This window comes from Lepidochelys olivacea (genome assembly GCF_965140295.1).
Source record: "Lepidochelys olivacea isolate rLepOli2 genome assembly, chromosome: 2".
NCBI classification, from domain to species: domain Eukaryota; kingdom Metazoa; phylum Chordata; order Testudines; family Cheloniidae; genus Lepidochelys; species Lepidochelys olivacea.
In genome coordinates, this window is record NC_140412.1 from 120,451,422 (window position 1) to 120,478,347 (window position 26,926).

General features: G+C 39.4%; 1 protein-coding gene across 2 annotated transcripts in view; it reads left to right on the forward strand.

Moving 5' to 3' along the window:
• The window catches only part of DUSP22 (dual specificity phosphatase 22), a 114,473-nt gene that overhangs the window by 15,165 nt on the left and 72,382 nt on the right, over nt 1-26,926 (forward strand). For both annotated transcript variants that reach the window (XM_084620043.1, XM_084620042.1), the window contains exons 3-4: nt 4,347-4,429; nt 20,818-20,867. In XM_084620043.1, coding sequence (XP_084476169.1) covers nt 4,347-4,429; nt 20,818-20,867 — 133 coding nt within the window. The remainder of the gene's footprint in view (nt 1-4,346; nt 4,430-20,817; nt 20,868-26,926) is intronic.

Below are 26,926 nucleotides of genomic sequence, written 5' to 3' on the forward strand. Positions count from 1 at the left end.
ACCACCCATCTCTTGAAGGGATTATTAATGATGAGTTGGGTCTGCCTGTGTACTTACTTGGCCCCATCATGTCAGTACTGAAGATCCTCCCAATCATTAATTAATATATTCTCAGAGGAGCCTGTGGGGTAGGGGAAGTACTATCTCCATTTTACACATGGGGAAATAAGGCACAGGAAGTGTGTGGTACAGTGGAGACTCAATCCAGATTCTACCAATCCTGTTCCAGTGCCTTAACTACAAAATTAATCTTCCTCCTTGGCTATGTGGCTGTGACCCTGTCCATACTAGTATGAGGAGCTAGAGCTAGGAGCGCGGAAGAAAATGAAGCAAAAGAAACCTAGGCTGAATGTGGGGGGAAGAGGAGAAAGGGGGAAATATATCAAGATATGTGAGGAAGGACTCTCCCAAGGAAACTGTTTGATGCCCCCATGAGTTGAGAGGTTTTAAATTATATTGGATGAAGCATTAGACAGCCTGCTGTAGGAAAGAATCTTGTGCAGGACCTAAACAGATAGATACACTCTCTAGAAAGCAGAGCTAAAAGAAATCTAACACTGTGACCTTGAAACATCAGCCTGCTTTGTATGGTGCAGTACTATAGGGATATGCTAAATAATGAATCAGAATTATAGTTCTAGCACTGAATGTTCTTGCTTTTTGGTCCCTTAACATAACCATTTTAGATATGAAATTGAACATCTCTGTTATGCAGAAGTATTGTGAGGAACAGGGTATCTAATCTGTATAGCTACTGAGGACAGCTTCTCAATCTTGTCTGTTATATCAGTGATTTGCATTGGGGAGAAGCAAGGGAATTTCCCTTCTTTAAATTTATATATTCCATGGGTCTAGAGACTTGGATAACATACCAGCCAGGGACTATGTTTTTTTCCTCCTCTGTATATTTTCTGTTTGAATTATGTATACTGTGAACTGCAGTTTATCTTGGCATTGTTTGTAGTGTTGTTCTAGCTGTGTTGGTCCCAGGGTATTTGAGAGACAAGGTGGGTAAGGGAAAAGATATTACCTCACCCACCTCATTGATCTCGGTACACAGTTTCAGGATCAATGTGTAGTCTCCTGTCCTCTTCTATGAATATCCCAAAACCACTGTCTTACTACACAGCGTTGATTTTATTGAACTCTAGTTAACTGAAGGACTAAAATGTTGCAAGGCTAGTACTGTGTTTTCTTAATGACACTGCTAGCCAGTCAACTTTTAAAGGGAATCATTTGTATTGTAAAGCTGGCTGAGCTGCAAAGCTGCTTGCCTTGACAGGGCTTTGGGAACCTGGAGCACAGTTTCTCCTGAGCCATTAGCATTCTCTTAAATTATAATTTATTTGTCTTACACTAGCACTAATTGTGATCACAGCCCAACTGTGCTAGGCACTGTACAAACGCATAATAAGAGATGATCCTGTCTTGAAAAGCTTATTAAATTGACAAGAGAGCTAAAGGCTGCAAGGGGGAAACGAAGGCACATAGAGATGAAGTGACTTGCTCAAGGCTACATTTAGGTCAGTGGCCAAACCACATCCCTTGTGTCCCATCCAGTGTCGTATCCACTGGGAAATGCTACCTCCCTAAAACTAAAATTTAGGTTCCAGCTAGCTGGCCCTGAAGTATGCAACTATATTGGAGGGTGCACAGTACAGACTTAAAAGCCCAACTGGGCTGGCTTCTGTAGTTTTCCAAACCCATCACTTTACAGGTGATTTCTGAGACCTCAATAATCAAGGATGCACTTAATATTATTAACAACTCTGTTCCTCTGAAGCTCTAGCAGGTTACAGTGTCAGCAAGTCTCATAGTTATCCTTGGAAGTGCTCATTCTTGTTATGAAGAGACCTTAAAGAATTTGAATTATTTGGTGCTGAATTCTGTCTGAAATGGTGACACAGGAGTCCAAATGAATAAACACCTATGCTCTCGTCACACATATTGGACCTGCAGAGTAGGTGAAACTAGACCGTTTTGATTTTTCTCTGATTTTAAGAGCTGCTAAGACCTTTAAGATAGAGTATTTTTCATAATCGGGTATGGACTTGTTAACTCTCTCCTATTGTGTTCAGATCCTCAGCATTTTGTCTGTTGGACAATATGATTAAATGCCACCTTCTGCTTTCTGATTTAAAAAGGGTATTGAAACCTCATAGTAGAGAGTAATGACTCGAATTAAGAGATGCTGATTGATCTTTTGCACGTACATAAAGAACATACAGGTGATATTATTGTTATTTTTGTACCAAGGAAGAGCCGATTTAAAAAAGCACAGACCACAAAGGTTTCAAATCTATTTAACCAGGCTAACACAAACTAATTGTGTAGGCTGGTTTTAAGACAGGTGTCCACATAACAAAGAACACTGTTATAATTGACACGTATGGCAGCCTTTCTCAGTCAAGAGATAAAGATTAGAGACAAACTGAACTTTGACCCCCATGGGTCTTCCCTCCTGGTCTTGTTGATGGGCCAGTGTAGGGAAGTTGCACTGTGGCTACAGAAGATTTCAGTCTCCAGAGCTGCTGTTTTTAACTCCGTTCATGTAGACATAATCCAACTAAACTTCTTTAAAATGTCTAGCATCAAATTTTCAGGCCTTAACCTGCATTCCAGTTCTGAGCACCTAATGGTAATTCTGAATACTCATGTACCTATAATGAAGGGCTCAAGATTAAAAGTCACCTTGGGAAAATTTCTTCCTCAAAGTTACTTAATAAAATGTATTAAAATGTACTAAATAAATCTGATTTTATTTAGTACAATGTTTTCTTATTTTTGATGTAACTTAGTTAAAGATGTGGTTTGGTACCTCTCCCATGTTGAAACTTATCAAATCTTTTTATAAGCACTGGCCGAACTTAAAAGGAGTAGAGCAGGTATGGTATGTTACAGTTACTATGTCCCTCTCTAGTAGCTAGTCTACAGAGAATAAGAACCCAGTATTGCTATACGCTGACGGTACTCCAGAAGCTGAAGTGGCAGGGGCCTTTGCTTTTTTCCACAGATTCACTCCTCACTGATGACTATTAAACTTTTAATCTTGTTTTAAACATCTCCGGCAAGGACTCTATTATACTTTTGTTTGTGAGGGTAACCCTGTGTGTGTTTTTGTGCATAATGCATAGTGAATACATGACGGGGTACTATGATGTAAAGGCTTTGTTGGGGTGGCTACTTTAGCCATGAGTGGAGCTGGCTGAAGTAATGAGAAATTTCAAAATTCAAAAGTTGATTAAATTGTTATAAATTTCCCTTTCCCCGTGTTGCTCTGCTTCCTATAGAGCTAATAGAAATCTTGTGAGTTTTGATGAAATGTTGAATATTTGGGCGGGGGAGATTAAAAACAAAACAAAAATCCTAAACTTTTCCCCACCAACTTTCCTAGTGAGTTTTGCAGGTCATCTCAAACAAATATCTATAAAATCGTAATACCACATTTTCACATACACTATGTATATAGTGTATGTATTGCATATTCCTCAATTTTTGTGTGTGTATATATACACATACACTGTTTCTTGGACTTTTGATTTTACCAACAAAGGGATACAACTGTACAAATCTTGGATGGAAGAGAAAATGATAAATGTAAGCCCCCTCTAAAAAAACTCTAACATTATTTTTCTCGACTTAAAATGTGATTACTTAGGGTCTTCCAGGGTTAGAAGCAATTGGGGTGTTTTTTCTTGGGAAGCTGGGAATTTCTCCTGTGCAGTGTAAGAAATCTCATGTTTCTAGCTCTGCAGAATTGTGAGATATCAGGCCATAAACCTTTAATGACTGAATATTGCCTGCTTTGGCCAGTGTAACTTGTGTGTTGGGGTGGTGGAAGGGGACATGAAGGTGGGACTCTCTATTTGGAAGGTAGTAGGAACACTTGTGTGGTAAATTGATCTTAAACAACGATGGCAGTTTTGAAGCTGCTTAGTGCTACAGGGTTTGAAATGTAAGCATAAATCCGAGTGCAGATGGATTAGTATTAGTGGGCAGAGAATAGGTGAGACTGTCAAAGGTGTATGATAACTTGCATTTATCACATGGCTCTAAAATTTATCATATGTCTGTTATCTGCGCACGTGGTGTGTGTGCGTGACACAGACACACTCAATTTTCAGATGCAAAATATGTGAAACGGTTGACTTAATAATTTAGGGATGTTTTCTTAACCTTGTTCTTTATATAGTATATCGTTTGGTTTGGAGTTCTTGTCTTTTTGATTGTGGTGTTTTTAGAAGAACTTCACAGATGATCATGATTTTCAACATGTGTGAGCGAACTAGGAACAAAGCTTTTTAAGAGAAACTTAAAAAAATAATCTTTTTTTACCCCCACTACAGATGCTCGAGATGCGGAGCAACTGAGCAAGAATAATGTTACACACATTCTGTCAATCCATGACGGTGCTAGGCCTATGCTTGAGGTAAGGGGGAATCCATCTCGTTAACGAGAGGGGGAATGCCTCTCGTTAACCTGAACATGAAATAATGGCCTGTCAACCTTCATTTAATTTGATCCTTATTACAATTGTTTGACACAATTTTCCGTATTTTCTCTTGGAAACATTTGGCAGTCACAGTTTTGTGAGTCAGTCACAGTTTTCATCACTGGTATTGTTACAACAGGCAATCCCAGCTGTCAAAGGAGGATTCAGTTACGGTGTTTTATCGATTGACATTCTGTTTTATCAGAGAGACAAGGTGGGGGAGGTAGTATCTTTTATTGGACCAACTTCTATTGGTGAGAGTGCATGTTCTTCGCCCAGTAGCAGAGATTACTAAATATTCTGTGTTGATTTCTAGGATGTTAAAACCCATTTAAAAATATCCCTTTACCATAACATGCCCCTTGCTAACACTGCACGGCAAATTATTTGTGCAAGAGGCTTCAAATCCTTTTCTACCTAAAATGTAATTATCCAGGCTTGACAAAAAAAATGCCATAGCCTAGTAGCCTGGAGGGAATACACCTGTGCTGCTACACCCCAAAAAACCACTCATTCAATTTACGTGGGCAGATATTTGCCCCCTCTGCAAATTAATCCATTCCTTCCCCCATTTTATTTTACTTATTGTGAACGCATTCACAATATAGAAGATGACTGCTGGTGCTGCTGCCGCTACTGCTCTCCTTCTGAGCCTATATGGCTTTTTTTTGTTTGTTTCCTAATGCCTCCACCAATCAGAGGGCTTCTGCTTCTAGTGCCATTTCCCCTCCAGTAAAAAAACAACAACAATGGATTTAGGGGGAGGGATAGCTCAGTGGTTTGAGCATTGGCCTGCTAAGCCCACGGTTGTGAGTTCAATTCTTGAGGGGGCCATTTAGGGATCTAGGGCAAAAATTGGGGATTGGTCCTGCTTTGAGCAGGGGTTTGGACTAGATGACCTCCTGAGGTCCCTTCCAACCCTGAGATTCTATGAATTGATTCTAGCCACTCCTGTAAAATTTCCATTTGACCTGGCAAGCCAGTGAATAGGTTGGGTGTATTTAAAAAAAAAAAAAAAAAAAATTCCTACCTGGGGAAAGTAGGGTTGCCAATTTTGGTTGGATGTATTCCTGGAGGCTTCATCACATAATCTTTTAATTAAAAATTAATCTTTAAGTCCTGGAGACTCCAGGACAATCCTGGAGGGCTGGCATCCCTAGGGGAAAGGCAGTTAAAGGTGAACTGGAATTTGAAGATTGTCTTTGGGCTCAGTACTGTGGATCAGCAAAACTAAACCTGCTCACTTTTCGTTGAGTGTGTGTTTGACTTATTAAGGTGTACCTACTGTATGGTCTAAAAACACATTGAATTTCAAGACTGCTGTTAACTGGAGTGATATACAGATGCACTCACTAAGGAAGATGTAATCACACTTTTATGTCTGTGCTGCATGTGTTTCCTCTGGGGTGTTGTCCTCTAAAATAAACAGAAGCTTGCATCTGTCTTGTCATGATTTTCTAGTCAAGGTAGGGGAACTACTCGATGCAGAATCCAGGTGCAGTCACAGTATTCAGTCTACAACCTCCTCTCATGTGGAAAACCAGTGTTACAATTTGTCCACAGTTCTTTAAGTAGAAGGAAGATTGCAAGTTCCTTTTGTTTTTCAGCAAAATTATTCTTAATTACATTCTAATTCATGGTTTTAATCCGGTATTCACTTGCAACTAAGTACTTACTGATGAACGAAGGTTTAGAAAATCTTGTTACAGCACTTCATTAGTTCTATTTAGGTATGATTACTTGTCAGGTTGTAATTAAGATATGTGGAAAACAATGTGTTGGTACTTTGCAGGTTGTCTTGCTCTTGGAGCATTGAAAAATAATGTTTAGGGTTTAGGCTTTCTATAAATTCTATTTGCTTTTAAAAGATTAGTAGCTTTGGCTTTTTCTCTTGCCCACTGAAGTCAACGCAAAGCTCCTATTGACTTCAATGGCACAGCGTTAAGTACCCAGTTCTGTAGCTGCTCTGTCAGTGGAAATTTCGCTGAAATCATTTTGAGATTAATACAGGGAATGACACTAAAATCAGACCCTTAGTAAACTTTCCTGTTTACATAGATACCGTAGTCACGCCTAAAAATCAAGATGGTAGTTGAATTGAACATTTGCCAAAGTGTGTGGGGTTTCTTTTGTTTGTTTTTTAATTTCCTATCCTAAGTTTAAGAAATATTACAACTATAGTACATTAAAGTGATGGCTGTATTCAGTTAGCTGATGATCAGTACTATGAAGTCACATTCATTTTCACATAATGTGTTAAGTTCTTTTTATTGACCAGAGAAATTGTGTTCATTCTAGTGAATCATGCTTAAAGGGTCACTGTCACATAGGTTAGCTCTCAAAAATTCTTGCAAAACCTACTACCACCAGGTGTTACTTTTTTTTTTTTGTAATTTCAATAATAGTGTTTTGTTTTGATGTAATAATAATTCTTCTGTTCAATTTGAATATGCAACACGGTAGCATCTTGCTAGTACATGAGAACCAGAAAATGGAATTGATCCGTCTAATTTCATTGTCCACGTTGAGTCAAGAATAAAAAGCAAACAGCCATCATAAACAATGAATAGTATATTTGGTGTATATTCTAAAATCTAATTTTAAAAATCTGTTGATGCCGATGAGGACATTTTTAAAAATTATTTTTGACCTGAGAATGATTGTGTATTTGAACCAAATACCTTCTTAACTTACTTTTTTCCTGTTCTGTTCCTTGTTTTCTGCACTATTAGGAAGTATGAAATGTCTGTTGCCCCTCCCCCCCCCAGCTTGCCACATCAGGAGAAAATGATTGCCTGGTTGGGGTTCATATAAAAATGCTTTAAGTTTTTTCAGGAGAAGTAATTGAGAAACCAATAACTTTTCAGTGGGTTTTGCTTTCAGAAGCCCTTTCTGGTAAAGTTCAACTCTATAAATCCTCTGAGTTTGCTATTTATAGTTAGCTAATTAACAAAGATTAGGCTCAGGAAGCTATTGCTTGCTTTCAGAATGGAATATCTGCAGACAAAATGTTTTTAAAGTAAATAAAGTCTTGTATTCTACTTGTGGTACAATAAAGGCTGAAAACAGCTTTTTAAAGGATTGTTTTTACTTTTTGTAGGGAAGGGTATGGCATATTATAGGTATGTGGTGAAGCTTGACATGACTTAAATTGGAAAAAAATTAACAGAACATGAATTGAGCAATCTGTCACTGTTGTGTGCTTAGTTCTTTTGCTCTCTATGTAACACTATTTTAATGTAAACTAGCGTTATCTTTTTAAAAATAGAGCCTGTAATTAATTTGTTTATGAAGCCCCAATATTGAAGCAATCTAAATGCTGAACACAGTCTTCATACAGATATCCTAACAATGCATACAGCCATTTGTAATTTAAAAAGACATGCCTAAAAGTTTGTCAGGAAAAAACGGATGAAGTGATTGTGAACACACTAGGGACTACAAAATATGATCATGAACTACTTCAAATGAGTGCCCCCAATAAACAGGGACACGTGGGCCACCATTCTCTATCTACCAGCATCATTTCTGTTTTTGCCTGGGCAAGGAGTAGGTATCTCTGACGTGTTAGTTCCTCCGTATAATCCAAGCATTCTTCCAGAGCAGAGGCTGAACTTGCCTGACCACAGATGATTGTTCATAGATCTGTATGTCACATAAAATCCTAGCATAGAAGATGCTCAGATTCCAGGCCATCACCTCACCAATTTGCTGCTTGGATGCTTCAAATTCCAGATATAAACTCCAGTGCTCTCTGGGCATGAGAAATAACAAGGAATCGGTGAGCTGGGAGCCTCCTCTAAAAGATAATATCGGTCAGTGATCTGACAGATTCCATGGCATGAAGGGAATGTCAGCTATGCCTTAGCATCAGCGCCTCTGATGCAACAAGCAATAGGCTCTGGTGGTGACACAGGTTTGGAATAGACCAAGATCAACATGCACAGCTTGATGGGCAGACCTGACCCAGGGGTGTGATCAAAATATCTGATCTTCAGACAAAACCCAGAGGCGAGAACAAGCATGTAACCAGCCCTGCACACCCAAAAAGTCCGTGGCTTCCAGGAATATCCAAGCCATTAGAGTTGTTGTCCACATGCACTCTGAAACCTCTGAAGACAAGAATCTACAAGGGCTCTCAGCAATGCCAACACATGATCCTTAAAGCTGATTTTTACAGGTTTCATTTCTGTTGCTGTGGGCTGACGGGAGATAACTTATCACAAAGGACCCGACACACAGCCCCCTGAAGTCTCTTCATTGACTCCTGTGGGCTTTGAATCTGTCCCAAGGCAGGTACAATACTGGCAGCAGGAATACGAGCTTTCCCCATATTGTTTCATGGTGGAAGTTTTTTTGTTTTGATTTTATTCTTGTGTTGCATTCATTGAGGTGCTCAGAGCCTGCAGTGAGGAGCACAACATAAATACTGAGAGAGTGCATTTGAGTGCTTTCTATTTTAGCAAATGTCACCCAACTCTGCTTTGGAGCAGGGCTTAAGTAAGTTACTATTAGCCTGTCTTCAAGCATTAGCTTAGCTTAACAAAAAGAAGGTTTAAAGAGTGATTTGATCACGGTCTATAAGGACTTGCCTGGGGAACAGAAATTTGATAGAGGGCTCGTCAGTGTATCCGACAAAGGTATATAACAAGATCCAATGTGTGGAAGTTGAAGCTATGCAAATTCAAACCTAGAAAGAAGATGCATATTTTTCACAGACAGGGTAATTGACCATTGGAACAACTTATCAAGGTTTGTGGTGGATTTTCCATTACTGGCAATTGTAAAGTCAAGGCTGGATTTTCTCTAGAAGATGTGTGCAAGAGAAGTAGCCATATGTCCATCAAGAACTGGATTGACACTATGAACTCTTCTTATAGAATTCAACAAATGTTTGTCAGTTACTAGTACATTATTTTTGCTGTTAAGCTAGACCAGAGTTGAAACAGTAAGTGTATGATTCCTATTCCCCCGTCTCCTGGGGTTATCTGGTCTCCTGACATTTAATTTACAATATTCTGTCATTTGCAGACTGGCCTCAGTACAGAACTTGCTGTGATGGAACACTGTTGTATAGCAGATTTGTAGGGGGGATTTGATGACAGCCTTCAACTACCTGAAGGGGGGTTCCAAAGAGGATGGAGCTTGGCTGTTCTCGGTGGCAGATGACAGAACAAGGAGCAGTGGTCTCAAGTTGCAGTGTGGGAGGTTTAGGTTGGATATTAGGAAAAACTATTCCACTAGGAGGGTGGTGAAGCACTGGAATGGAATACCTAGGGAGGTGGTGGACTCTTCATCCTTAGAGGTTTTTAAGGCCTAGCTTGACAAAGCCCTGGCTGGGATGATTTAGTTGGGGTTGGTTCTGCTTTGAGCAGGGGGTTGGACTAGATCTCCTGACGTCTCTTCCAACCCTAATCTTCTATGATTTGATGATTCTATGACATAATTAAGACATTTTCGTTTTGAGACTCATGCTTCTGAAAAAATGAAGAGTAGCATGACCTTAGAGGCATTTTAATGTTCCCATTAGAGTAGCCTGTAGTGCTGTTTTCTGTCACAGAACGCTTGGATCTTCACCATTCCGTTTACAGTGAGTCACATTTGAAGCTGGCCCTTGTGTAGGTTTTGTGCTTTGTGCACGTGTGTGATTTTTTTTCTTGCTTTCTGTTTCTAAAAGAATTGATTTTTCTTTTTCATGGGTATTAGAAGAGAAAGGGATATATAGTTGCAATTGTTAATCTGAAACCATCCAGGTGAGGCTAAAGTAGTTGAGTTATATTTAAATCCCACCAAACTAGACAAGCTTTTGGGTTTTTTAAGATCACACCGCTCCCTTTACATTGTAGGCAGTTGTAATACATGTCTATAGCCCATCCACACACCGGTGCAGTCTTTGGTCTATAAGAGATATCTAGCCTATGTGGGGATACAAGTCTGTATAAGTGGTCCATCAGTAAGGTAGTCCTGTCATTGGAGCTTCTGTGGTTTGATGATCAGTTTCTTTCTAGGGCAAATATAGGGATTTGAAAGCAGCATACATAGTTGTTTAGAGCATAAAATAGCTGTGATTGCTGCTTAGGAAACACTCTATGGTGCATGCCAATGAAATATCATAATCTTCCTCCACTAGCTCTTCTATAATGTAAATTTTTGTAGTGTGGTTTTTTCATTCTTTATAGTTAACCAGAGCACCTGCAGGAAGCAGAGTTATTTGTTCTTTTAAAAAAAAATTCAGATCCCATTCACTATGCCAAGATAGATCTTGTGCACAATATTTCCAGAATAGTGCTGTGTATACCTCCCCTCCCCCATACTAATAGCGATGTAAAATAAGCTATGGCTTGTATGCTCTGTAGAAAGGGAAAAAACAAAAAACCTCGAGACAATTTAATGCAGTTATCTATTTTGGTCGATTTTATTAGCTTTTCTTGTGCTCCTGTCGTCACATATCTTGAATGAACTGTAGCTTTAAGACTGAAGTTTCAAGGGACCCTTGTAAAGAATTTAGATCCCAAATTTGATCTTCCATACAGTCACTCAGAAACTGACGGGGGGGAGGCAAGAAGGAATATTTCTGAGAGCCATGAAAACAATCCTTCAAGCTCCTTGAGTTTGCAGAAGTAGTCAATGCATGGCTTATTTTCAGTTCTGCTAGCATAAATGATGCTAGTTCATCTAGTGGCAAGAGGTTGACAGCATGTTAATTTGGACTCCAGGATTTAAAATAATAGTTCTCCAACAAAGTGTGTGCCAAATTCTTTGAGGCCTGCAGTTAAGAGCTGATTTAGAGTAAAGCCCACATACTTTTTGAAGGGATTCTTAAAAAATGGAAATTCAGCCCAATTAAAGCTAATAGAAAGGAACCCGAATCATGGCAGGTAAAATATAAGGTGAGTTTAAGAGGAACAAGTGAATGGTTGAGTATAGAGGCAAATATATACTTAGAGTATCTTGTTTTTATATTCAAATCAGTAAGTGTGAGAGAATGAGGGGAAGTAAAAGAATGAGGACGTTGCAGAGAAGCTAAATGATTTCTTTGCGTCAGTTTTTCACCACAGACGATGTTGCGGACATACCTGTTCTTTTCAGGCACTCTTAGGGATGGAGAAGTCAAAAGAGGATGTGCTGGAACAAGCTGAAAAATAACAAGTTCCTTGGACTGGATGGAAGATCTAGGAGTTCTGAGGAAACTTAACAAAAGTGGCTGATCTGCTAGCAAAAGCCATGCAATCTCTCTACTATCAGCTATTATCCTGGAAGAGAGATGTCAGTTTGATACTTATTAGAGACCTGGTAATCATAATATATCCTTATGGGCCTACACTTAGATTTGCTGTTTGTGGAAATTTCTTAAATTTCTGTGTATGGCCAAACATTTCAGATATCAAACTTAAAGTGGGCTGTACATTTTGCAGCTTCTGGGTTCAAAAAAGTTCCAGATGAGCAGAGGAACTAGCTAGTTTCTTGGCATAGAGCAGATCAGCTGCTTCAACACAGTCTTTGGCTGATATTCCTGCTGCTGCCTAAGATATCAGCTCTTGGTGCCTAAGAATGTTATTTGGGGCATGCTCAGCATAGGGTTTCCACTGAAATATTAAATGGTGATAGCCACACCATGTTTCAGTTTTCTAATACCATGTTCCATGTCCTGAAAGCTTCCTCCACTACCTTTAACTTTAGTTTTGAAATGGACTCTTCCCACCCCCCCCTCTTTGAAGCACTTTAAGAGATTTCCAAAATTCTGGGGGAAAACCCTGGGTTAAGATGAAAGAAGCAATTTCCATCTCCCTAATTGGTAGAACTACAGGTGCAGAAGATAACTAACCTTCAGTATTCTCTCTTTAGCTCTGTAATCTCAAGGGAATATCCACACTCAGAAACCAGCCCATAAGTCTTTGGTTTGGACTAGAAGTGTATCATTGCTCTGACACATGATGGCTAAATTGGTTTCCTAATGTTCCCCTATCAATCCATGCATTTTTTGAGTTCAGGCTAAATCTGGACTCATGCTGCTCATTATGTGTAAACCTCCAGACCTTTTAAAAAAATACAGCTTCTGTACTGTATATCATGGAGCAGTTCTTGAGATGCAAGAAGCTATTTGTAAGTAAAAATTGCTTCTTGAGGAACCGATGAGGAGAATAAATGGATCCTTTAGTAGTGATTGTGTAGCACATTCTGTACACTGGCTCTGCAATCTTTTTGTATGTAGGCCAGTCTTAGGGGACTCTTAATGAGTGCGTTCTGCTGGCCAGATAGCATACAACAAAATGCAATTTCCAAGTCATTAACATGCTACCAGAGTGAAAATTAGTTCTTCCAGTTGTTAAATAATTAAAGTCAGATTTAAACTGTTCTGTTTGGGTCTCTTCCAATAGGCTCCTACCTCAACTAGTGTCACAAATTGTTATTCTTCAACAGTCTGGTCACAATCAAGAGGAAGCTCAAAAGTGCCCATTTTAAATAAATATAATTTTCATATACATTTCACTGCTTATTCATGATTAGAAGAATTTCCCCACGAGAGGTTTCAAAAGATTGTGCTGAGCAAAATAGCTACCATTTTTCTTTCAGCTGTAGTGGTGCGAGAAGACTCCTTTATTTAAAGTACAGTTCTTCTGACTTTGGCTGAGTTCATGAGGAGTTGGGAACTCTGACCTAATTTCTCAAAAGTGACTAGTGATTTTGTATGTCCACAATGAGACACCTGAAAGAGGCCTGAATTCCAGGAAGTGCTGAGCACTTACCCTCTTGATGTTGGTTCCTTGTAGTGTCTCAAGTTAGACACTCAACATTAGTCATCTTTGGTGGAGACTGCTGTGGCGATATACTGACTCGGTTCATTCTTTGGTTTCCCTAGTTATTCCACCTTCCAGGAGAACTCCAGCCTTTGTTGGGTAGCACTAACATCTGGTGGAAGGGTGGTTCTAGAATCTTTCCACTATTGAGGCACCTCTACTAGGGGTTAGGTTGTTGAAAGTACGGGTCAGTATTGACCCATTGATTGGATATTGATTGGTATGGGTCAGTATTGACCCATACCACATTCACTGGAACACAATAAGCCCTTCTACTTCCATCTAGGAAAAGATGTGGAAAGTGTTAATTTTCATTTCTAAAAATAGATGTAGCTGTTTCTGATCTTAATGATTTTTTTAAAAAATCTGAAAATACTTCATAAGATTGCTGTAAGATCCTTATGTAATCAAGTGCTGTGAATATAAAAAGGCTACTGTATTATTAAAAATAAATAAATATTACAGGACCGTCCCAGCTTCAGTAGTTCAGATTCCCCATAAGTCTATTTCATTTATTTATGATGCCCTCAAAAGCAAACATGAAATAACTCTACAATGTGGTCGATTAATGGTTATTGCTGAAATATAAATGTTTTCTATGAGTCATTAATAAAATCAACAGCATTTGTAACTGCTCCAGAAAGTAACTGAAAGGACAAACAACGGTTGACTGGTTTTCAGTTAGATGGTTCTGTAGCTGTACTGGACAAAACTCTTGGTAACCTCTTGCTGGTTTGCCTTGAGGAAACCTTATCTGCTGGCTGTTTCCCACTTTAGCTTTTTTGCTGAAATGCCCCTAAACAAAAATAAGTACTCCCATCCTCATCTGTTGATGTGACAAGTCAGATTAACACATGGCTTTTGACTAACCTGAAAGAACTTGCCAGGTGCTAGAGGTTTCCTATTTGCATCTGGGTTCACAAATTTAAGCTGAGGGGTTTTGGTTGTTTTTTTAAAAAAAAAGAATTTCTTGGAAGTCGTTGATGGTATCTTTACATAAATTTAAATACCGAGAAGTTTAATGCCAAAAATGTAACATTTATCTTTTAAAAAATAATGATTTTAGAATAGAAATTGTGGTGGTGGTTTTGGACAACTCAGGGTTCGTATTTCTCTTCCCCCCCACCCTCTTCCCCCCACCACTGATTGACTAGAAATGGAGATGTTAAAGTTACAAAACTGAGAACTCTCAAAGGGGATAGAGCATTGAAGTCAAACTCTATCTTAAGTGTTACTTTGCATTATGAGTCTGTTTTTTAAGTTCTATAACTCTCTTCTCCCTCCCCCCACATAGTGTTGCTAGATTACTCAAAAACATTAAAGCAAAAACACCCAAATACTTTATTAGATTTTTTTATACTTCTGAATACACCATACAATACTATTTATTTATAGTTTTAAGTTAATCAGGCATCATTCTTGGTGAATTCAGAATGTGTCTTTGATTATAACAAACTATCCTATGTTTGTAACCTGAAGAAATAACAAGACGTATCTGTTTTGTCATGCTTCTATTAGCTTATTCTTGCTGGAGATTCTTGGTATTGCTTTTGTCAAGATGAAATCTGCAATGTGCTGTTTGGATTTCCCATTCTCACATACAAACCTACTATCTCAAGTGCACCAGATGTGGTTGCATCATTTTGCTGCTGCAAAGTCTTGTTCTGCATAGGAAAGTTCAAATTGTTTAAGTTTGGTTGATAAAATTAAGCTAGGAAAGTAACATCCACTTTATTTTTTTCATTTCAAATTAGCCACAGATAAGTAGAATAGGAAAAAATTGAACTAGGTCATAAAAGATACTCATTGTTTTTCCTGTACTTTTTTTCTTGTGTGTTATATAAAATATTGAATATAATCCAAAAATGTAAGACTTTATATTAAAAAAAAAAAAAGCTAATAAAATCTCTCACACACACACAATGTTATGGTTTCATTGAAGATTCCAAACATTAAACAAGTGTGCAGTGTTCAGAACTTAATAGGTAATGACACCTAAAATAATTAGAAGTTATAACATATTTGCTGTTCAGTTGATAGGTTTTTATTAGCTCTCAGTGTAAACCCTGGCTATATAAAATATATTTAAATTTTGTTTCTCATTTTTGAAAACTTGAGAGAGATAGTGTAATGATTTGGCTTTATTTTACGATGTATGGCGAAATGGTGCAAGCATGGTATTGTTTCACAAATAACAGTGAATTTTAGAAATTTTACTTAACTCTCGCTTGTTTCAGCTTTGACGATCTTGAAATCAGAATACTTGTTCTGGTTTTGTTAGCTCTCACTGTATCGGTTTAACTGTAGCCTTTAGTTTCAGGGCCTAAGAGACAAAATTCTAGTTTTGGTGGTTACTCTGTCTGCTGAAATAGAAAACTAAAAGATCATTTTCTTTTCAGTATATTAGCTCTCCAGTCTATCACGTATCATTAACTGCACTGGAAAAAAAGTGCGTGACCTCAATTGCTTCTGGCATCATACGAAAACTAGCTAATATCAATAACCTTAGAAAACATCTTAAAAAATGAATGTAGGTGTATGGGTGGGGGTGGGATGATAAGGATTTAGAAGCAACAGTTGGAGCATAGCATTGAATTAAGTGGTCATGAGAGAGGCACTATGATGTAGTTGGTTATTCAGCTTATGTATAGGTCTAGGAAGCTTGTACGAACACTTGAACTTGTGTGGTGAACTGCTGAGGGTTTGTTTTTTTTCCCTCAGTTGGAGCATAGAATTCGGTTTGCTTTACAGCAATGTGTCATTTTTCATAACTCTGAGAAAATATTTAATTTTTTTTATGAAAAAGCTGGTTTGGTTTAATCCAGGGAAGGGTCTGTTTGGAGGGAGAAAGAGGAAAAAATGTTGGCATGCAAGATATCGGTTGAAGGAATATTTCAATGTGAATATACCAACTGCAGCAGTAAGTAAGTAATGTGGATTCGTTCCTTCACGTTGGATTTATAATAATTGCTTTGTCATCAGCTCTTGTAATAAGGTTTTATCTCTGACCTAAAAAAAATCCCATTTTTGAGAAGGGCAAATATTCTATGAAATCAACAAATGTAATGAGTGGAACTGGTCTGCTGGAACCTAAATCCAGTTTTTTCACTGAAAAATCCATCTTCTATTCTACCAGATGACAAAATGCAAGTTTCCTTTTGAAAGAAATACTGAGTTATACACATACACTTAATGTTTAGTTTGCCTGTCCCATCTTTGTTAATATTATTAATTTAAATCACATAGTAGGGTTTATTCTTGACATTTTCTAGCAATATTATAGCTTCCTGAATAAATCTGAGGCCCATTGAGGCATTGGAAGTCTTCCCATTGACTTCAGCAATCTTATGACCAGGCACAGACTCCTTGTTGTCATGATGAGCACATACCCAAGCAAGGAAGCAGACACCTCAGTGATGTTTTTGCTTCCTCCTTTGACTTGGTCTTTGTTGACGATTCTAAGATTGCAAACGCTACTAACTACTGAAATTGTGAAGTTTATGGCATATTTGCACACTAATGAACAAGCTATGAGCATCTGAAAATCTTAGTCTACTAGTCAGTATTTACTTGTTACGTTGACACAAACTGTTCTGCTTTGTTTAGAGTCCCTTTGGGACAATTCTTAGATGTTATATGCATTGTACGTGCACAGGAAAGACTGTGATGTCTCTGGGGCATAACTGCACAAGAACACTACGATGTTGGGTGGTTTTTTTTTAATTATCACATAGACAAGAGGGCTCAGAAATTAAATAACTTCCTGTTACCAATATCCTTTTTTTTTTTTTTTAAAGTGCACTAAGTTTGTAAATATATCAAAATTGCCTGAAGAAAAGCGAATTCAGCATGGCAAGTCTTGTTATCAACAGTAACACATAAATTATCTCTATTGGACAGTGGCCGAAGTGTTTCATTTACAAACAACTGCCCAGTATCAACCAGTATAGTCCCTCTATTTAATTCATGCAATTAAAATTAACGCTTTTGATTCTAAGACTCTTTTTTTTTTTAAACTATCTAGGATCAAAATCTGATTATGGGGTGGGATTTTAAAAAGTTGGTCGGTGCTGTTCTAACTGTGCTCCAGTTGAAGTCATTGGGAGTTTTACTGTTGATTTCAGTGGGACAGAGAGAGGCCATTTTTGAGATTCTACCCATAATTTTAATTTTCCTGTTGGAGGAGGGGGGATTTCCTGGGAGGCCTGGGAGGGGAGTTCATTGGAAGGCGCTGCTAAAACGCTCCAAGGTGGCACGCATTGGTAAAGCACAGAATTCTAGAACCTTTGTGTTGAATGGCCCTGTTAATCTGACCCTGAGAGGTGATGAGCACCTCCCATTGAGTGTAACTCCCGTTGGCTTTATTGGGTTGTACCTCCCAGGATCAGGCCTTGGAGGAGCTATTTTGCACAATATGTGGTCTCTTGTAGGCTAGTTTCATGCTTGCATGTGGTTCTGTGGTAGCTGTGAATTCACGTCACTCTTGGCATCACGCAGAATGGGAATCAGCCATCTGTGACAGAAAAGAACACTGTGTGCTCTAAAACTGACAGTACTTCTTCTTTTTAAAGTGAACATTTTCTGAAAGCCCCTCTTAGTTCAGCTATTGGAAGCATTCAGCATGTGTGGTAACTGTTGAAATCAGTGGGACTATTTAAATGAGTATGGGATGCAGGATTGGGACCTTTAATTGCATGATACAATGCTGGCCTCAATGTGTTTTCTCTCTCTCCCCTTCCCCACCTTCTTTTCATTCCCATGTTCTGCCTTGTTGAAGGGTAGCTAATGAGTACTGGGCTCCTGGTACTGAATTGTCCAAAGGAGAAAAGAGCATTTAATATGACCTGAAAACGTAAATTGCCAAGCTTCAGCAAATGTAGCGCCTAATGCTATAAAATTGACTCATCTGAGCAGTCCTCTTAAGTTCAAAGCTAAAGCTTCATGGTGAATACCACTGTGTAAGGAGGTAATGATACCAGCTCTATATTGTAGCATTGTCTAGTCTAGAGAAATCAATCCATGATATTAGCAATCTATTGTTTTATATGCACATTGTTCTACCGCCAGTTGAGTGCATCTCCGCTAGCCATCTTGACTCTGTAAGGTTTATTATCCTTGCATCCACACTAGGGCTGCTTTGCCCTGATTCAAGTGGGGGTGGCTGCCATGTTCGACAGTTTTCATTTTTTGACAGATGTCAGAGATGCCATTTAGCTGGCAAGCTTCCATTGTTCACCAGCTGAATCTCTTCTCTTCCCCACCCCCAACCATGTTTTGTCATGCCCACACAACTCTCCCCACATTACCTTCCAGAAATATTACCAGCTCCCACTCTGCAGAGGCTTAGCTGAGATTATGCTCGCTTTCACTGTAAACCCCTCTTCAAATGTTCCCCTCTCCCTAAATCATGATTTCCCCCAGCTATGCCTTCCACACTTCCAATAATCCCCACGCTCTGTCTGTGCCACTTATTCAGTGAACCATTGACAGTTCACCAGTATACTCTGTGACACACTTCAGGTGGAAATAAGTTGACAATCCACAGGTGGATTAAAGGGCTAGGAAGAGGTTGGAAAGCGGTAGTGGAATGGCTGTGAAGAATGCATTGGCTTGCTCTGACATACCACCTCTGGCTCTTCAGATTGAGAACATAACGGTTGCACAATCAGAGGTTTGTTGGCTCAGGTGTGGAGTAGCCAGAGGTGGGGTTGGAGATCATGGCCTGGGAAGAGGTTTATATTTGAGGAGGTCATAATGAGCCTGATCACTATCTGAGATCCTGGAGATGTCCTAAAGAGGGAAGTAACTAGGTATATTTAAAACTAGTGTGTTTAGTATGGAGTACTAACTTCTTTTGTCATCGCTCTTTTTGTTACTTATCTATTACTTTGGACAATAAAGTGACAAGCTCATTTTTTAAACTTGTTTCTGTGGCCCTTTGTAAAACACTCCTGAAAAGGCATTGCCTACTTGACTTTTCAGATCAGAGTTCTTCTAAGAATATATATTGTGGTTCCTTATTTCAGTACATAATTCATTACACTAATAGCTGACTAATAAAGTGAGGACTTCTTATTGGAAGATACGCCTGAGTTTTAAAGTCCTCGCTTTCAAAAAAATAACCGATTTTCTCTTCCAAAATGCCCTCCTTTTTGTTTGTGTTGCTAAATACATAAGGGAAAAACTGAATGTGGCATTCTGCATGAGAAATAGTTTTTCACAAATTTCATTTTCAGCATTCTTTTTGACAAGTCAGAACGGTATAAGATGTGACTAGTTTCCAATGAAACATAACAAGAATAATAGTTTAAGATGATGAATATAACAAGTTTTACACCTTTCTAATAAAGATGCTGCCATTTAAAAAATTCACTTAAGGATCTTTGGAGTAAACATGACTAAGCTGTCTGTTTCTTAGCGACAAAACATTTGTGAAAACAACTTTTTAAGTCTGTATGCAATGGTGTTGTAACCACATTGGTCCCAGAATATTAGAGCAGTGGTTCTCAAATTTTGTACTGGTGACCCCTTTCACATAGCAAGCCTCTGAGTGCGACCCCCACTTAAAAATTAAAAACACTTTTTAAAAAATATTTAACACCATTATAAATGCTGGAGGCAAAGCGGCGTTTAGGGTGGAGGCTGACAGCTCACGACCCCCCATATAATCTTGCGATCCCCTGAGAGTCCAACCCCCAGTTTGAGAACCCCCGTATTAGAGAGACAAGGTGGGTGGGTTCATCACATAAGAATGGTCATAGTAGGTCAGACCAAAGGTCCATCTAGCCCAGTATCCTGTCTTCTGACGGGGGCCAATGCCAGATGCTTCAAAGGAAATTAACAGAACAGGCAATTATCAAGTGATTCAGCCCCTGTCCTCCAGTCCCAGTATCTGGCAATTGGAGGCTTAGGGACCCTCAAGCATGGGGTTGCATTCCTGACCATCTTGGCTAATAGCCGTTGATGGAGCTATCCTCCTTGAACATATCTCATTCTTTTTTGAACCAAGTTATACTTTTGGCCTTCACAGCATCCCTGGCAATGAGTTCCACAGGTTGACTGTGCATAGTGTGAAGTACTTTCTTGTGTTTTGTTTTTAAACCTGCTGCCTAGTAATTTCATTGGGTGACCCTCTGGTTCTTGTGTTATGCGAAGGGGGTAAATAACACTTCCTGATTCACTTCCTCCACACCAGTCATGATTTTATAGACCTCTCTCCTATCTGTCCCTTAGTTGTCTCTCTTTCCAAGCTGAACCATCCCAGCCCATATGGAAGCTTACACAGAGCTGAAGAAGAGCTCTGGGGAAGCTTGTCTCTCTCACCAACAAAAGATATTACCGCACCCACCTTGTCTTTGTTTTCAATCTGGGCAGATGAGGCAAAATCTGTAGTTACTTGCAATACTACACCTCTTTCATAATCAATGGAGCTGCACAACTACTAGAGCAGAATTTGCCCATTGATCTGTGACCATTATGCTTCTGTCCTAATGTCGTGTTCTCATTCCTGTTTACTGCTTTATACAGGGAGTGAAATATCTGTGCATTCCTGCTGCCGATTCACCCTCGCAGAATTTGTAAGTTTGGTTTGTTGTTTTTTTTTAATTCAGTACGAATGCTTGTTTTGAAATATGTTGAAGGACCTGATTCTGATCTCTGAGCAATTTTACACCAATGTAGGTTTAAATCTGTTGGTTTAGGGGGAATTACTCCTGATTTATATTGAGGTGACAGAAGAATAGCGTCCCCCCACCCCTTTTTTTAAGTGCTTTCCTACTTGGTATGTCTGCTTTGCTACCAACAATATCCAGAGTTGTTACGGCAAAATTTTTGGAAGGGATATTAAACCTTGTGCTTCAGGGCTGGTCTGTGTTGCAAAGTTAGGTCAGTTTAACTAGATTCCTCCAGGACTATGAAAAAATTAAGACCTTGTATGATGTAATTAAGCCAACCTAAGCCCTGGCGTACACTCTGCTAGGTTGATGGAAAAATTGTTCTGTTGACCTAGCAACCACCTCTCTGAGTTGACTTTTAATACAACGATGGAAAAACAGCACCACAGCAGTGCAGCTGCAGCTCTGCAGCTGCGTCACTGTAGCATTTCTGGTAGAGAGAGAGCCTTAGCCGTAGCCAATCTCTACATTTTAGAGACCCGGAGGAGACCTATGTGGGGTGCAGATTATGGCACGTCTTCCTACTGTAGGGTTCTTACACCTTCCTCCAAATCATCTGGTCCTGGCCACTGCTGAAACAGTACAATGGGTTAGGCCTGATTCAATATGTCAATTCCTATGGTCTTATGCTTCTTGTAATAGGAATGTATCTGTGTGAAGCTGCTTCTTTTTTAATTAAATTAAATTGTTATTTTATTTAACTATCCACTGTCCATGTAACTGTCCTGAAAGTTAGTTGAGCTGACCCTGGGTTTAACATTCCAAATCTTTGAATTGATGGTATGTAGAAAACCATGATCTTGAAGTAATCAAAACATATTTCATAAGAAGACTTGGATGGCGACCAACTCTGTCTTCTAGTGCTCACTGTTTATGTTGAGGAGAGGTGGGGGGGTTTCAGCCACTTCCTGCTAACTAGTTATGTAGAGAAACAGAAGTAGTTGAAAGGGCCTGGTACCTACGGAAGGAAATGCAGCACTGCTTTTTCTCTCAGATCAGAGCAATATTCCGGCTGATGCTTTCAGTGGATATTTTTAGAGTGTTTTGTTTCTCATACCTTGAAGAGATTCCAACATGACACTTGATGTTTCTTAATTGTTCTTTTCACCCTTTTCAGTGGCATGTTTCTGCAGTTATAAAAATCAATTTAACACAATTTTGTGTAGTAAGAACATAGCCCGTGAGCCTGTTTTTTCCCTGTCAGAGGCACTGAGCACCCTCAAAGGCAACTGTAGTCAATGAGCTGCATGTTCTCAGTGCTTCTCAAAATCAGACCCTGAGTGTATTACTCCCTTAAAAATAATAGTAGCCCATAGGCTATTAAGTGGGAATCCAGGTTAGAGAACAGAATAGGATTTTCAGAACTAAGACGGTGGATATGGAAGCAATTTTTTGCATTGTTCTGGGGGAGGGTTGGAAAAATTGTGGAGTTTCATTTCATTTCCTTTAGGAAGGAAGCAACTTAAGAAACTACAGAGGCCTCATTCGCATTTTTTGGGTAGTCATTAATCGTTTGTCAGTAGTTGGAGATCCACTGGGTAGTTGTAAAAAGAAAAGGAGGACTTGTGGCACCTTAGAGACTAACCAATTTATTTGAGCATAAGCTTTCGTGAGCTACAGCTCACTTCATTAGTCTCTAAGGTGCCACAAGTTCTCCTTTTCTTTTTGCGAATACAGACTAACACGGCTGCTACTCTGAAACCTGTCATTGTACTGGGTAGTTGTGAAAATGTTTGCAAATCTGCCGTCTGTGTTAGAAATCTGGACCACTTTGTGAATAGAAAGAGGACACAATTTCCAGCGAATGTTAATTACACGTGCAATGCAACCAGCCCTAGTCATTGCATGTCAAGGAAATACATTGAAAAGCATTCAAAAGTAATTAGCTTTCTGGCACTGTACCAAGATTCTTAAAGCATTAATAAGATAAGATATTTGCATGAGTATTGTTTCTGTTATGCTGCAAGCATATACGGTTCTTGCTTCGGTATCAGATGGTTGCAAACAAATTTGGTACTTCTGATATTGATACATTTGATCACTTAAAAGAAAACTGGATGAGTAACTGACTTTTCTTCTTTATACGATGGAAAACTTCAAGTATAATGCACAGTGTCTCTAAATACTGATGGTACTTGCTTTTAATATAAAAACTTCATAAGGTCAAAAGAAGCTTGTTTTATTCAGGTCATAAGAATGTAATATGATCTTATCCCAACACTGTTTAAAAGTATAGGGTGTTTATCAGTTTGAGGGGGGGGGCCGCTGTGGAAAGAGAGGATCTGTCCCTTTCTGATTTCTTTGTGTCTCTCCCCTTCTCAGAGAGAGACTGACAGCTGCAGAGGAAAACAATAGCATCGCATATAAAGTGCTTTTACCTAGTGATTGCTGCCGAGTGAAATTGACTAGGATCACATAAGATGCTTGTCTGTATTACTCAGCAGCTGATTTTTCAGGTAAAGTTCTTCTGAGGTGGTGGTACTACTTTTCTGCAGCTGCTGGCATTTGTCGAAGGGGACCGGCTTGATGCATGGTCAGAGTGGATCTTGGGACTGTGGAGTTGCTAACTTAAGTTCACATGAGCTATGTTTTCCTCACGGAAATTTATTTTTCAATAAGTATAATATACATGATGCACTTACAGTAAGCATATTAAGGGCTCTCCTGTTCCTGAGAGAAATCAATTCCCAATAAAATACAACAGTGAAAACAGAATACGCTCATGTTCTTTCAAACTGTGAGAAGATTCAGTTCTACTAGCATTTTCTGCTCCTGCTTAGAATTTGAATTAAGCAATCATTGAGGCCTAGGTCATTTCCTGGGAGTTTAATGTGAGTTTGGCCTCTGCAGTGGGAATTTGGCTTCAGGCCATTAACTTCTGCTGGTCACTGATTTCCCTGACAATGCCCTCTCCTAAGGAACTTTTACTCTAAAATTAATTCTGTAGAAATTAAATATACCCTTCCTCACGCCATCTTATTTCTGTACTGTGTGTTTCTAGGGAATTAATACCCAGTTATGCTAGCCTATTTAGGGTGGCCATATTTCCCAAAGTGAAAACAGGACACCATGGGGTGCTGGCTCAAGCTCCCCACAGCCACTTGCCTGAGGCTGCTGCTGGCGCCCTCCCTCATCCCCCTCCCACAGGACTATCATTAATCACTCAAACCCTGCTTCCCCCCTGCACGGGGCTGTCATCTCTGCTTATGTTCCTCCTCACCACACCCCACTTTTATTTAAAACAAATAAAAATAAAAAAATGGGCATTTGTCCTGTTTGCTCTTGCCAACTGATCAGGGCTAATAAAAGGGACTCTCCTTGCCAAAATGGGATGTATGGTAATCCTGAGCCTATTGGGCTTCATGGTTGCCTTTTGAACTCTTCCTTTTGGCTTAGATTTAATATTACAGCCAGTCTGTCTGATAGTGCTACAGTAGCAAAATGCCAAAGAATCATACAAAAGTTCTAAGTAGTTCTTAGTTCTTGACTATTCCAGGTTGGATTGCTGAAGAGACAATACCACTACATTTCTTTCCCTACTGATGCTTTTTTCAACCCTAATGCATTTCTGAAAGCTCAACTAAACACTGAAGTGTAGAGCTGACATGGAAAATCCCGCATTAATCAGATTACCCTTTTTATTAAAGCATGATTAGAGAGCCCATTCACTGCTTTACTTCGTGTGGGATGTGCCCAGTGATACTATAAAGAAGCTGCAGTTCATAATATTAAGTTGGCAAGAGAAGTGTTAAAGTTGGATGTTGTACAATACATTGTCTTTACACTGAATTGTCAGTCCAGTGCGTAGATGGTTAATCAGGACAGTTGTTTTACTTTTATGTAGCAAATATTGATTTCCTATTTCACTGTTAACCTTGATTATCATGCACATTGTAGGGAGAGTGGTCGCTTTGGATGAGCTATTACCAGCAGGAGAGTGATTTTGTGTGTGTGGTTTTTGGAGGGGGATGGGGGGGGTGAGAAAACCTGGATTTGTGCTGGAAATGGCCCACCTTGATTACCATACACATTTTAAAGAGAGTGGTCACTTTGGATGGGCTATTACCAGCAGGAGAGTGAGTTTGTGGGGGGGGGGGGGGGAGGGTGAGAGAACCTGGATTTGTGCTGGAAATGGCCCAACTTGATGATCACTTTAGATAAGCTATTACCAGCAGGAGAGTGGGGTGGGAGGAGGTATTGTTTCATGGTCTCTGTGTATATAATGTCTTCTGCAGTTTCCACAGTATGCATCCGATGAAATGAGCTGTAGCTCACGAAAGCTCATGTTCAAATAAATTGGTTAGTCTCTAAGGTGCCACAAGTACTCCTTTTCTTTTTATAGAATAATTTGCTATTCAAGGGGTGAACATAAACCAGTACTGGGTTGAGCTGGCAGATTGCTTGAAACAGTAGCTCTAAGAGGTGTGAACTGCCCCATTGATCAGAGTCAGGGCTCCATGATTCCATGAACTGGTAATGAATTCGACAGGCGTGACTGCATTAGGATTTCCCTTCTAACTTTTATGAAACTTGAACAAGACAATCGTGGGTGAACACTACCACACGTCTAAATTTGATGCTGTAACAAGTAAACTAGCTGCATAGTGACTCAGCATACTAAATGTCATATCTGGAAAATGACTAATAAAACTGGACCAAAAGTTCACTATTAGCCATGCTTAATTACTCTCTCTCCCTCCCTCCCCGAGAAAGACATCACCCCTTTACCTTCGATATTTTTTCATCCCAAAGCATGTTCCATAAGAAAGTGAGAAAAACTTGTTAGGTCATTGTAGAAGATGTATTGGTGTTTGGCGCTACTGTGGAAAAACACACCAACGTATTAGAGAGAGACACGGTGGGTGCGGTAATATATTTTATTGGACCAACTTCCCACCTTGTCTGTGTCTCTATCCTGGGATCGACAAGGCTACAACTATACTGCATACATCAACCTGTGTCATTTTTCTAGAGATCTAGGGGCAAAAAGGGGTCGAGTAAAATCCAGATAAAAGCATCACGTTTTTAACTGACCTAAGCAGTTAGATCTTGGAGAAATACTGCTTAACTGTGATACAGTTCTTTTTAAAAAGCCATGCATGCTGCTAATAAAGTCTGTTAGGTTCAGCTGCTGCCTACAGGTTATATCCCTGCAAGCAAACACAAGCACCATATGGTGTCAAAATTAGGGCTGGTCGAAACTTTTTTCAGTGGAAAATAGTTTTCTTGACTGAATGAAAATGTTTGCGCAAAGTATCAACCTTTCTTTCTTTTGTCTGTCTTCAGACAAAAAACTTATGTCTGAAAACCATAGTTTTCAGCTTACATTTTTCAGGTTTTCAGTAACTGAAAACCAGAATATTTCAGCTTTCATCTTTTCAACAAAATGTCAATAATTTATCCAAAGGAAAAAACATTTCCTGACCAGTTCTAGTCAAAATGTTAGAATAGACACACATTTTAAAGTCTGGAATTGCAGAATTCCTCAGGAGATCCTCTTCTGAAAGGGTCATTCATAGAATCCTAGAGATACGTGTAAGGTTGGAAGGGACCTTGGGAGGTCATCAAATGCATCCCTCCCGGCATGCTGAGACAGGACCAAGTAAACCTGGACCATTCCTAACAGGTGGTTTGTCCATCCTGTCCTTGAAAATCTCCAGTGATGGGGATTCCACAACCTCCCTTGTGAGCCTATTCCAGAACTTAACTACCCTTATAGTTAGAAAGTGTTTCCTAGTATCTAACCCAGTAGTCTCCAAACGCTCAGTCCCCCTTACCCCTGTCCATGTCTCTGTCCTCCTGGAACCAGGGCCATGGCTTGGGGGACAGGGGTGGGGGGGAAGACGGGGTAAGCAGGATGAGGCTGGGGCCACAGGTGGGGGTAGGTCTGGGACCAGGAACAGAGTCGCAGCCAGGGCCAGGGCTGTGAATATCGAGAGCAAGGAACAATATTATAAAGATGC